Source organism: Aulonocara sp. 'chitande type north' Nkhata Bay, linkage group LG12, assembly GCF_057382095.1.
Source record: "Aulonocara sp. 'chitande type north' Nkhata Bay isolate Kocher_YH1m ecotype deep benthic linkage group LG12, A_spYH_male_GT1.1, whole genome shotgun sequence".
In the NCBI taxonomy this organism is placed as follows: Eukaryota; Metazoa; Chordata; class Actinopteri; order Cichliformes; family Cichlidae; genus Aulonocara; species Aulonocara sp. 'chitande type north' Nkhata Bay.
The window spans coordinates 9,835,071-9,849,615 of NC_141355.1; the positions used below are offsets into that span (position 1 = coordinate 9,835,071).

The 14,545-nt window shown below is 38.2% G+C and overlaps 1 protein-coding gene across 2 annotated transcripts in view; it reads right to left on the minus strand.

The window, feature by feature from the left end:
• LOC147316932 (netrin receptor UNC5D-like) overlaps window positions 1–14,545 on the minus strand; it is a 310,246-nt gene that overhangs the window by 62,362 nt on the left and 233,339 nt on the right. For both annotated transcript variants that reach the window (XM_086313478.1, XM_086313477.1), the window contains one exon: window positions 8,313–8,397. In XM_086313478.1, coding sequence (XP_086169604.1) covers window positions 8,313–8,397 — 85 coding nt within the window. The remainder of the gene's footprint in view (window positions 1–8,312; window positions 8,398–14,545) is intronic.

Genomic DNA, 14,545 nt, shown 5'->3' on the forward strand with positions numbered 1-14,545 from the left:
CTTGTGAAGCTAGCATACAAACAATAGTATGTTTTGCTAAGGTTGAAGCACTATTTCTGTTGCTTTTGTACAGCAGATAAAATGATCTTTGCTTCTAATTCCTGTTGTAATGTTTTTTTTGTCTCTGTGCCTTTTGTGTTCCCCCCGGGCTACACTTTTAGTTACTTCCTACTTTATTCTGAAGGTTAATTCCTCATGTAGCTTTCTGTGGTTTTACTTCCCTCGTTTTTTCTTCTTCCTGCTTTTGTTGTTCTCGTGATTGAGGCTACATGTGCCTTTTCACATTAGGGAAAACAGTGGTTGCTGATGCCCAAATTTATTACGACTGAAGGCAGTCGTAATAAAGATGGTTTTATTCAAAGACGTAGGTAAAGTCTGAAACCACTCGCAGTTAGTAGCCATATTCAAAACAACTTTGGTGTGTCAAGATGTTAATAAACAGGGGTGCACATAAGTGGTCCGTAGGTGCGCATTCGCTGTCAAAATAAAAGATGAGCACCAGATAAGAAGTTGCAACGCGTGTTTGCGTACATAAGATTTTCTGGAGGATGACAGACATTTGTTTGGAACTCTTAAAGATGTCGAAGAAGCTCCTTTAAGCAATTACTTTGGTGTTCCTCCACCTCCAAAGAAATGTCAAAAGGAGTCCGAACTGCAAAAGAAGCACATATTCTTGGAAAAGTGGTTGCAGGAGGTGAATGCACAGAGATGTGGTGCAGAATATGCCGTGAAAATCCCACTCTAGCGGACAAAAACAATGCCTTTTATATGGACGCAAACGCATGTTGCAATTTCTTATCTGGTGCGCGTCTTTTATTTTGACCACTTATGTGCACCCCTGTTAATAAGATTGCATAATGATGGAGCCAGTTTGCTGTAGTCTGACATCAGTTTGCAATGGCTTAGGTTGGCAGTTAAATGCAATCTGCTTATAGTAATATGGTGATTAGTTGTGATAATTTGTGAAAAATGCTGTTGCCATCTACATACACAGAAATTTATTTATCCATGTTCTTCCACTTATCCAATTCGAATGGGGGCTGTAATCTATCCCTGCTCCCATAGCTCATCAGTCTGCTGAATGGCCAACACAGAGAGACAGACAACCATTCACACTCACATGTACACCTACAAGTAAGTACAGTACAGTGTACAAGCATGATGTGACAATGTTGTTTTACTAATGGGATTAATGCTGAGCTCCTATACATTGTTAAACACTCATGGTTAATAGAGAAAACGAAGCACAAACCTTAGACTTAAGTTATTAATATACTCTAGTACTGAATGATAATATTAAATATTAGGCTCATTAGGTTCAGCATCAGAACAGGACAGATCTCATCTTCCTCATCAAACTGCAGATTTCCTCATCTATGTTTGAGCCTAACATTTCAAATGAAGATGGATCTCTGTCCTGAGGAAGACAAGACTTTTTTTCTAAAGTGTAATGTCACCTTGGTGGGGACAGTGGGATTTGTGAGCCCTGAACCGAAACCACGAACAATGTGTTCATCCAGAACACTGTGCAGTGGGATCTCTCAACCACGACTGGACCTGCGTAAGCAGGTGCTAAAAAGGCTCTCCATCCTGATAAACAGATCAGTTTGGACACCCAGAGTAGAAGCAGCCAGGATTTTAACCAGAGGGCCAGGCATCCAAGCAGGAAGTCGTGTCACACCTATGCACTGGTGCACTGACAGCTATGTATAACAGATAATCAGTTTTTAGCCCTCAAACTCTATAAAACCAATCCTGCAATTTACTCTGTGAGTGCTGCTTGGTCTGTTCGTGGGATTTATGAATTAAAAACTTATAAACAATATACTAAACCAGACCCTGAATGTTCACCTGGGCCTCTTTCATAAAGCACATCTGCGGAATATAATTTCATCAGAAAAAGTAATTTTCCTACGAGAACAAAGCTGCTTCTGCCTCAGTAGGTTGAAGGATTTATCTTACAATACAACGTGCTCATAAAACCTTGAAGGCAAAAGCGAATATGTCTGACCTAAGCAAAACCGCGACTTCACAAGATTTAGATGAGCCTTTGAAAAGCTTAAAGAAAATAGCTTTAATAGGACTGCGAGTGTGTGGAGAAGTAGGTTGGAGGGGGGTTGGGTGCAAGACACTGTAGTGGGAAAGAATAGGATGCAATTCTGTGTCCACTGGCCTGCTACGACACAGACGGTGATTAACAGATGGTGAGATGACAAAGTTAACAGACCACCAGAAGAAAAATTGCTGTCAACAGTAAATATCTTTCAGTGCATGAGGAGCAAGGGGAAAACACAAAACACTGTCATGTTGGAGCCTGACATATTTGCTGAAAGTTTCAAAGGTAGAAAAGATGGTGGGAGAAAGTAAACAGTTTCTGCTAGCAGGTAGGAATCTAAAGGAGGGGATGAAGGCAGCTCTACACCAAAAGGATTTACACCTGTAAGGACTTTCAAAGACCCCATGGAGCATGCTATACAGTTGTCACAGAACCTAGGAAAGAGTGCTACCTGTAACCTGAAAATATAAAGAAACATACAAAGCTAATTATCCATTTGCTTTTCCTCCTGGTCATGCCTGAGGTAGCAAAAAATAATAATGGGTAATTACTGACCTAAATAAAGGCTACATTTGCCTAAATTGAGTACACACTATCATTCCACCAAATTAGAATACTGTTTTTCTAGATGAAGTCATTTGATGGGAGTGCTCATCCCGTCCCCCTCCCCTCACCCTGCCCCCCTCCCCGAGCCTGGTTTCTTCCTGTTAAAAGGGAGTTTTTCCTTCCCGCTGTCATCAAGTGCTCATAGCGGGTCATTTAATTGTATTATTGTATATGATATAAAGCACTCTGAGGCAAATATTGTTATGATTTAGTGCTACATAAATAAAAGTAAACCAAGATGCATTGTGTTGGTGAAGTAACACTACATTAACACTTTGTGTTGCTTCTATAAAAACATATCTTAGCCCAAGAGAGTAATGCACATGTGTTAATAAGTTAAGATCTCCCATAGAGGTCTATGATTGAGTCACTTTTATTGTCTCTTTTAATCAATTATCTATTTAATGAATGTCAAAATATAAATTTTTAAATGCAACTGGACAAAACAGTCATCTTTACTCTTGAAAAATAGGTTTTGCATGGACTTACTCTCCTTCCTTTAAATTACTTTATGAAGCAAAGGCCAGATAGCGACATTGGCACAGCAGATCTGTGATCATTTTTAACTTACGATGACTCTTTATTTATCTTTACTATGTATCAATTTATATTGCACATGTGTTATTTATGTGGGCGACCATGGCTCAGGGGGTTGGGAAGCGCATCTGTAACCGGAAAGTCGCTGGTTCGATCCCGGGCTCTCTGTCCTGGTCGTTGTGGCCTTGGGCAAGACACTTTACCCTACTACCTACTGGTGTTGGCCAGAAGAGCCGATGGCGCGATATGACTATATAAATCCAATCCATTATTATTTATATTTTACATAGTTTCTACCTGTCTGGTGACTATGGATGTAAAAAAGCAGTTTTCCTAAACTCTATCATGATTCTGTGTTTACAGGACTTCTTAAAAAGCTCTGAGATTGAGAGGTTTCCATGTATTGTGTATAATTGTGTAACTATAGAGGACAAAGAAGAGCTGTGCTGAACTTTTAACATCAGTATAAAACATGTAATGGAAAATTGAGTGACTGCTTTGAAAATCAACCTCAAATACAGAATATCTGCATTGTGACAGGCATAACTCACTCTTTCCACCCCTGTTTGCATCTTATTATGTCAGTGGCTCCCATCAAGGCGAGCTACATCCCAGTCATTTTGTACAGGGAGTGCAGAATTATTAGGCAAATGAGTATTTTGTCCACATCATCCTCTTCATGCATGTTGTCTTACTCCAAGCTGTATAGGCTCGAAAGCCTACTACCAATTAAGCATATTAGGTGATGTGCATCTCTGTAATGAGAAGGGGTGTGGTCTAATGACATCAACACCCTATATCAGGTGTGCATAATTAATTATTAGGCAACGTCCTTTCCTTTGGCAAAATGGGTCAAAACAAGGACTTGACAGGCTCAGAAAAGTCAAAAATAGTGAGATATCTTGCAGAGGGATGCAGCAGTCTCAAAATTGCAAAGCTTCTGAAGCGTGATCATCGAACAATCAAGCGTTTCATTCAAAATAGTCAACAGGGTCGCAAGAAGCGTGTGGAAAAACCAAGATGGATGGGCCCGTGGCTGGATTGGTAAAGGGCAGAGAGCTCCAGTCCGACTCAGACGCCAGCAAGGTGGAGGTGGAGTACTGGTTTGGGCTGGTATCATCAAAGATGAGCTTGTGGGGCCTTTTCGGGTTGAGGATGGAGTCAAGCTCAACTCCCAGTCCTACTGCCAGTTTCTGGAAGACACCTTCTTCAAGCAGTGATACAGGAAGACGTCTGCATCCTTCAAGAAAAACATGGTTTCCATGCAGGACAATGCTCCATCACACGCGTCCAAGTACTCCACAGCGTGGCTGGCAAGAAAGGGTATAAAAGAAGAAAAACTAATGACATGGCCACCTTGTTCACCTGATCTGAACCCCATTGAGAACCTGTGGTCCATCATCAAATGTGAGATTTACAAGGAGGGAAAACAGTACACCTCTCTGAACAGTGTCTGGGAGGCTGTGGTTGCTGCTGCACGCAATGTTGATGGTGAACAGATCAAAACACTGACAGAATCCATGGATGGCAGGCTTTTGAGTGTCCTTGCAAAGAAAGGTGGCTATATTGGTCGCTGATTTGTTTTTGTTTTGTTTTTGAATGTCAGAAATGTATATTTGTGAATGTGGAGATGTTATATTGGTTTCACTGGTAAAAATAAATGATTGAAATGGGTATATATTTGTTTTTTGTTAAGTTGCCTAATAATTATGCACAGTAATAGTCACCTGCACACACAGATATCCCCCTAAAATAGCTAAAACTAAAAACAAACTAAAAACTACTTCCAAAAACATTCAGCTTTGATATTAATGAGTTTTTTGGGTTCATTGAGAACATGGTTGTTGTTCAATAATAAAATTATTCCTCAAAAATACAACTTGCCTAATAATTCTGCACTCCCTGTAGGTTCTATTCTCCTTTGCTACTTTGTTCAAGTGGAGCCATGTAAATAAACAGTGACACTTCAGAGGAAACTAGAAACCCTTGTGAATCTCCACAGGGAAGACTGTGCAAACTTCCGCCCTGGAGACAGCTCAGTCCATCTGAGGGTCATTACCTAGCCGTGATCAGAATGCATAATGTACGTGCTGCCAAGATGAAAGGCCCCGAGAGAAATATGTGCCTTCTATTCTGTCGTGCATGTCCATCAGCGCAACCAAGCTCCGTTCATCACTGCATTCATCATCGTTTAAACAAGCTTCCCGGGTCGTGACTCTCTCCCAGAGCGCCACATTGTTGACACCGAGTGGAGTACATAACTACATATTGACTCTCAGAGTGACGAGGATGGGAAAGGCATTGGAGGATTGGACGTTTGACTTTGCTTCTTATCAGTCAGTTATCTAAATAGAGGACTCCATTGCGAAGTCCCCTCTGGGTCGTGTGGTGTAAACTTGAGTTTCTCCACAGCTGCTAGGACATCAAAGCCCACACTACCACCTGTGAGGGGCTTCTGGAAATGAACAACCATATCGAGAGACCAAGAGGGCTCCTAAAGAGAGAGGGAGATAGGCCCATCTGTCACATAGCCTGAGGGTAAACACACATGGACGCAGAGATGTCTTTTGGGAGGGTCACACACACATTACCTTCTGTACAAGCTTTACAAGTGGTTGCCAATATATTCATTTGTTGATTTTTGATGGCTTTGTAACACGCCTTTATGATCACTATCATTGCTACAACTACTAACACTAGCAAGCCTGATTACCAAGTTGCATCCTTACTAATTAGTACTAAGCAGCTGATTAATTAACCGGTGAGTTATTACTCACCAAAACTGAGTCACAAATTGCGTTATCAGATAGTTCCAATAAAGATTCTCCATAAGGCCACCAACACCACTAACAGAGCCAAGTTTAGCGACTTAAATTAGCAGAGGTGAAATGGATCAGCTACAGCTAGCTGCCCAAATGTTAATGCCTCAGAATTGTCCAAAAAGAGGAGGAAAACATCCCTTATACAGTAGCCTGGAGCCTGAAATACTATCTAGAGGAAACAAATGCATTATTTCCTGCTGGTCAAAAACTATACTAAGCAGCTGCTTTTGGAAATGAAAAAATGTGCTGAACTACTGAGCGGCAGTGATTGTAGCATGGTCAAATGGTCAGTTTGTTAATGATCAGAGGGCCACAGCAAAAAACAAGCCATAATTAAGCAAAAGTTTCTTGATACATATCATACCAATAATATGCTACTGACATTAATGCTATAGTCACTCAAGCGAAGTGACTATAGCACATAAATAGAGTTTGGAGAGGAGCCAGGTCTGCCACCAGCCGCCATCAGTTGGTAATAAGGTGGAGTCTGTCTGTTATAAGTTTGCGATTGAATGGGGTTAAGTTGGCAGTTACAGTTGCATCTATGATAATAAAGTGATTGACTGTGATAAATTAGCAAAGGTTCCAAACTTTTTGTCATCTATAGATCCAGAAATTTACTGTAACAGCTTCTATGCAGAGTCCAGCCAGAAACTCATGGATCTGAAACAGAATTCAAGAAATTCCTCCGAAAACAGTTACATAGTTACTGCAGGATGGGAAAATGACACACCAGAATGCAACCAGCTGGCAACCAGTTGAGTCAAATCCTCTGTTGATTGACATAGAATGACTGCAGTGTATTGCCATCTGTCTGCATTTACAAATTAAACAATTATTTACAATCCTTGGCCAATCTGTCTGAGACTGACGCCAAGCTGCAGTCAGTCAGTGCGGGGCTACAACTGGTTTGAGACAGGTTGCCTTTCTATCTATTGATTCTTTATTACCTTTGACTTCTTCTTGACATGACTTCTTTAAAAATTTTCAAGCTCCAAACATAAAAAAGGATTAACAGCAATTGATAAGCTTAGAGGCCTATAGCTAAGGTACATTAGCTAACATTAAAATGATAGTTAGCTGATGTGTTTAGCCAATGAATGTAACTGGCATTTCTTATTTTGTCTGACATTTAATTTATTTTGGATTTAGTCACATATATTTTACTTGAGAGCAAACCATTCATCAAAGACAATTTTCAAAGACAGAGGTAAATCACTAATTTCAACAAAAGCAAACTCCTTTTGATTAGTGCCTCCATTTTTCTTTTAGATGTTCTCCTACCTTCTTTTCCAAAAGTGCAGGCATTTGTTTTTGCATTCTGCAGTTCAGAGTCAAAACCTGCAAATCAAAAGCTTTTGATTGCATTACCGGTAAGAAAAATAATTACAGCTTTCCTGATGAATGTTTTTTCAGGAAACTTTTTTTTTTTGCATCTTGCTTTCCATATGTAATTTACAGGAGATAGTACAGGGTCAAGCATGAATGGTTCAGCAGCTCAATCATCCATTATTAATCAGCAACAAAACAAAGTTCCTCCAGAACAGTTTTATATCCTGACTACTACAAACCATGATGGAAAAAAGGAGTCTGATGTGTAATATCTTGTGAAGGCTCCTTTCATTATCAATGTATTTTTTAGCCTAAGAAGAGTATCTGTAGTCTTTGTTTGATACAAGATTTGTCAGCCAACCGCCTCAGACACATCATAAACAACTTCTCATTTTGGCTCTAAAAGGCTGTATGAAGTATGAAAGACAGCACAAGCATATGTGTGTTACACTCAGACTGTCTTGCTATCCTCTTACAATGTAGCTTGCCATCACCAGCGTGTGAATGTGTGTGTGAATGGGTGGATGACTGGATGTGTAAAGCGCTTTGGGATCCTTAGGGACTAAGTAAAGCGCTATACAAATACAGGCCATTTACAATGTTTAGAGACAGTGACATGAAATCCTCCAACTGATCTTTAAAAAGCTTGATTTTTTTAATTAAATATTTTTTTGTTTTGGTTGAAATTTCATACTTGGAAGACTAGAAGCTAAACTCAACACAGACAACAGGCTGTAAGAAAACATATCAGAAAGCCTAAATCGAATTCCTTCATCCCACAATGACAGAGCGCTGATACTGCAGCTGCAAACAAAGTAACAAAAGATAGTAAATAATTAGAGCAAAGCAGGACAGCGATGACAGGTGATGGAGAGTCAGGGCAGATGGATGATAAGATAGAGAGAGAGTGACAGGCAGATAGATGCTTCAAATGATATTTAGGTAAACTGTGGCCTCACCTTGCTTCTCCCTGATTGATCACCATGTACATCTCCCAGGACATATTTTCAGCCACGGATCCATGAGGCACCAGGAGGCTGACCCCTGAAACACACAAACACACACACACATTTGTGTCAGCAGCAACTCCTCCAGCAGCCTGACAGCATAGGGCAAAATAAGAGCATGTCATACATGCTGGGGTTATGTAGATATTTATGAGCGCTTCAGTTCACCTCAAAGAAAAGAGTGACCTAGACTTGGGCTTCTAAGTGTTATAATATTCATGCTGATTTTCAATGGGGGTACAATAAAAAAGGGCTTATTTTGGCATATTTAAACAGTGTTCACATATCATGAGCAAATGAAGACATAAATACTACTTATCTATAGGGTTAGCTATAAGACAGCCTAGAGTATTTCGGGATGACTCGGTGAAGCACTGGCATTTGCGGATTTCTGATTCTTGACTGGTTGTTAGCAAAGATAGAAATAGATAGAAGATGTTACTGTACTTCAAACTTTTCATCCTGTATCCATCCACCCAATCCTAACTGGTCAAAGCAAATACTTGCCCATCAATCTAACTGAGTTTTTCCTCCACCATCACCAAGTTCTTGCTCATAGGGCTTTTCTTTACATTATTACGGTCTCTACTTTACAATATAAATAGCTTTGAGGAAACTATTGTTTCAATTTAGCGCTATATAGATGAGCTTGAATTGAAAAACACTGATTGGATTGAATTATTTAAATTTCATCCCAGCCTGGTAAAATATTTCTATATTTAGACAAAGAATCTGCTTGGTGGAGGTCAAGATGCTTTTTACTGTCATGGTTCAATGGGGAAAAAGTTTCAGTGAGCAGACCACAGTGACAAAAATGAATTTTATTAACCTTATGTCTTTTTTTTATTTTTATTTTTTGCTTTAGTGCAAATATTTCCAAGCGGCTGCAGTTTAAGGTTTGCAGTCAACTATATGTGTTGTCTGGTACCAAGCCACATGGTCTATTTTACACTGCTATGTATTGGAGAGTTCAGATATAAGACGTCACAGAGTTCATTACAAAGTTCTGGTCACCATGGAATTTTAAACTGAAATTTGGAGGTGAAACCATTCTCTCTGCCAATAATTGACTTTCCTTGTGTGGGTGCAGTCATTTCCGTTCCAAGTCCCACTGAAGCTACATCTGTAAATTTGCCCTGTTGGTAACCAGTAAGCATTTTTGACTTTGCTAGGCTTTGGGAGGATGTAGAGTCAGAAAATTTAATATAAATGTAGCTTATTGTCGCTAATTAGCTATATTGAAGCATTTACTTTTTATATAGCCGTCCTCCTGAGTATAAAGTGCTACACAACAGAGCAACAATTTCCATACTGATGAGGGGGAATCAATGACACAAATATGAACTTTAAATAAACTATGAAGTTATTTCTTGTACGCAAATGAGAAAAATAACAAATTAATGGGTTAGCAAACAAAGCTTGTAGAAAAAAGAGTAGTAAGCAGGCAGAGCTGTGGGAGTTACTGTGACTAAGTTGCACTGGAGTTATTGATAGAATATTTGCATGCAGGTCTTTAACAGTCCCTACAAAATTATAAAACACATATTTTTTGCAAAAATCAGTTGGATTTTCTTATTTATTGATTTTTTTTTCAAAGAAGAAACAACAACTAATTAGTGTATTGTAATCAAAATTTAGCCTGCAGTTATGTGTGACTGAGGCAAACAGGCCCTGAGTACTATTTTAGTATTTCACTTCTGAATTTCAACCAATTAGCACAAACATTTTATATATTTATTGGATATTTGTTGGTACAGATAATGTTAGTGAGGGAAACTCAAAAACAATAGAAAACATTTTATTGTTTACATGTAAGGTTTTGGCATTTTATGCTTACATGAGGCTACAATGAAGACTTACATAAGGCTGCTATGGATGAGAAGCCGACAATGACTCTGATCATGTGCAAGATAAGTGAAGGTTTTAACTTAGCTTGTGTTGACACAGCATTCATGTTCATGCACACAGTTTCCAGCGCAATAGGGCTCATTTTAAACATGGTTACACCAGTCAGATGCTAAGGGATTTAGTAACTGATGTTTGCGTCATATGATTGTACGCTCTTTAAACTACACTTTTTTCCCCTTCAGCCACAAAACTGGTTAAAAAAATACCTTTGACCCAAGTCTGTTAAAAAAAATTAAAAAATTAACCAAGCATGTAATTCAGCCTCTTATGACCAAACAAAGTAAGAATCTACTTTTGGCTGCTCTCTCATTTCAGTGTGTGGCTCTGCTTTTTTGATGTAAAAGTCCAGACCATTCTTTGCAACTGCATTTTCTTTTATTTTTTATTTTTTGATGACCTATAGTGATGATGGAAAAGTTACTTTAACAACATCAAAAAACCCCAATATAAACAATTAAAGAAAAAAATCACATCACATTACATTGTGAAAACCCATCAGCTTGGATTTTCCTGCTTTTCTGACCTTAGGATAATTTGCTGGAACGTCCACGATGTGTTAACATGCACCAGACCAAAAAACTCAGAAACTACTGCCTATATAAAGGTGCTCAGTCTTGCTGATGATAAAGCTAATCAAGTGTATATGATCAGCAGCACTTGGCTGCAACATAATTTCATGACTATCAATCAATTTTTATTCAGTCAATCTTTATGTCCATAGAAACAAAACAAATCACATACAGTAACACAAAAACAAGAGAAAAACTAATAAAAATACACCTTTCTGCACCTATACCAGTGTCTCCACAATGAAGAGTGATAACGTGCGGTGCTAAACCTTGTATCTGCTTCATGTGCATGCACATATATTTATCAATGAGATGTGTTAATAAAACTTTAAATGTAGTGGCTCCAGCAGTTACAAACATCTCAGTGTATTCAGTAATAACCTCAAAGCCTCAATAAAAGCTACATGAAGTTTCCATAAACTTGTTTTCCTATAATTTGTCCAAAGGTCTTTCATATACAGAGGTGTACATTATGTTCTAAATGAAGAAATGGTCTATCTATCGACACATGCATTAAATTTACCTAAGATGTATGCACACTTCATCCAACATTTCCATTATCATCTGACATTTGATGTGAGACGTCCAAGATATCTGAACTTGTTACAGACAGTAAAATGATTATCTGACAATTTCAACTCTGGAAATCTTTGATAGTTGTCCTTACTTGCTTCTGCAAATTGTCAGTGCTCTTTTACAGACATTGTATCTGATATCATGTTAAACGTCATACAGTAAGGAGAACGTATGTGAAAGAGCCGCTGGAGACCAGCACTGCTAAGACTAAAGACAACAAGATCATCTATATACATAAAATGGATCAATAAAATACCATGTATCCCATATAGGCTCTTAATTTCTTTGACAAATCATCAACATAAACATTGACAAGAATTGGGGACAAAATTCCTCCTTGTCTAACACCATCACTAACTCCAACCAGGGCAGAAATGCAACAGCTTGCAATGTCTGCTTGTCTTTAACAGTTAAACCAGAAATTTCATGATGTATTTGGCACCCCTCCTTGACTGAACTTAGCAAGTAACTTTATAAATTACACACCTAAATGCTTTGGAGGCATTGATAAAAAGTGATGAATTCTGTCTTCTACATCGGTTTAAAGTTTATTTCAAAGAATATATACAAAAATCAGCACCATGCTTGAGTTTGAAGTCAAAGTGATTATCAGTGAAGTTAATGAACATATGTAATCTATGGAGCCAGTTTCTTTCTAAAACTTTTGACGTTGTCTTCGCTAATAGTGTTGGTCTGTAGTTATCAAGACTGCTGACTTTCCTAGCCTAATCCTTAATGATCGGCACTAACAGAACAGATAACACTGGGTCTGGCAACAAGCCATGGATCATGCAACCAGTAAAACAGATGGAAAGAAATGGATGCCAGCTTATTACTGGCATGTTTAAGATGTTCAGCAAAAATATGGTCTAACCATATGCTTTTTTTTTTTATCTGGTAGCTCAAGCATTGCTTGATATAACTCATGTGCCATAATGACCATGCACAGAATAACGTTTGCAAAATATATTGCTATTTATTTTTGTCGGTGAATCGTGAAAATATCCACATATGCACTGAATATTAAGGGAAGAACAGAAATGTTAAAAAGCGCCTAAAGAGGTAAACATCCTTTGTTAGGAAAGATCTAGGAATTGTGGGGAAAATATGAAGATGAGTGGCCAGTGGGTCACAATGAGTAAAACCTGTTTCTCGGTAAACAAAACTGACGTTTTTCAGTAAAATGTGTAGGAGGTTGTTATTCCTACATAATCTGAGTAAACACTGTTATTTTTTCCCCTTAGGTCTTAGTAGTCTAAGAGCTTAGCTGATCAGCCTGAATATACACAAATGGCTACTGAAAATAAGCAACTGAATCAATATGTGATTTAAGTTAAGCTGTAAACATATCTTTCTTTTCCCTCTGATCTCCCAGTCAGCTACACAACAGCTTTGAAGAAGCAAGTGGGTTTTTTTCACAGCATGTCAAAAGATCAACACTGTCCGTCCTCTGTTGCGTCACACTATTCATCTGCCGCAGAGTGAATGGCAGAGCATTCACTCTGAAGTGTAGAGAGCATATAAAGGCCCTGCTTTACAAATAAAAGGTTCAGAGGAGCAGCGAGGGAGATGACAGATAAAGGGTTTTGGCAGCTTTATGGAAAGTGTGTATTTGTAATAACTTGGTCATGTCTGGAATGGGCATTCTTTAGAGTTTGTCTGTTTTTAATAAAGCTGTGTTTTACATGTTGGGGAGCTTGTGCTGGTGGCGACAAAGAAATTGGTAGGAAGAGTCAATTGCAACTGTCTTTCTTGAGTACACTGTAAAAAAGATCCGTATATTTAACAGTGAAAGACAGTTAAAAATACGACAGGACAAACCTGTTAACTATAAAACAGTTTAAAACTGTTGATTTGATGTGAAATTGCCGTAAATAAAGAAATGTGGAAAAACTGTAATATGTACATTTTTTCTCTGAAAAAAATACATAAACCTACTGTAAATCACTCTTGCATAGTTTTTTTAACGGAAGATTCCAATAAAGTTTAGAACAGGCAAACACAATTTTTTTTACATTTATTTATTGAAAAAAATACAGGTTTTAATTGCTGAATGTAAGCATGGTTGTGCTGGTAATGGATACATGCTGTAATATGACTTTGTGATTTTTGCATTAATTTCACATAATAATAATAATGGATTAGATAGCGGTTTTCAAGAAGCCCAAAGCACTTTACATTAAATCCATTCTTGATTCATAGCACATTTAATACAGCATATTCTTTCTCAAATTGTAATATAACAGGTACATATGTCCCAAGATCTTTATACTAGAAATGTATTAGGGCAATTTTTGGATGTAGTTTTTGTAAAGAATATGGGATGTAGCTGTTAAATCTACATTCTGTTGAACTCAATAAACCATGAGTTTAAAATGTAAAAGCTAACAACAACTGGAGAGACCTACAGCTAATGATAGACATACTATATTATTGAGTAAATTCATATAATCCCATAAGTATTAAAATAATAATCTGTTGTCTGTTCTATTTATTCATAGTTAATTATCATATGAAGAAAAAAGATTTTAAAAGCACCTCCTCCCAAAACTAGGCATTTTCCCCTGAAGTTTAGAGCACCGTTTCACATCAAGGCGCCTGATTTCAAATGGACCAATCAGCGCACTGCATCAGGCTCCGCCGCAGATAACGTCTGTACAGCTCCACACAAGTTTTGCTTTGGACTACTACGGCATCACGCTATCTTCATTTTCGTCGACTTGTTTCTCATTTTTTTAATTTAACGTCTGCCACAGCTCGTCTTCAGTTACTACGGTAAGAAAATAATCCAACTTGGTTTATTTATCGACAGCATTGTGTTGCAGGCAGTGAAGGCGCAAATGATAAATTTACGTTAGCTTTAACTCGTTTCTAGCATTAGCGTTAGCTACATTAGGCTGAAAAGAGCCTTGCAAAATCAGCAGTGCTCGTTGAGACGTGTTTTGGAGACGGGTGGATTAATGGAAACCGTCTAATTAGTATAGCTATATTTGAATGCTTTGTCTAAATGCGGCCTGGATTTTTCCGCCTTGTTTGACATCCGGCTGAAGCTTTAAGTTAGCTAGCCTCGCAGCTGTGTCATATTGACTATGTATTTTTGCAGCATATGTGGAGAATCGGTTCAGTCCGTGA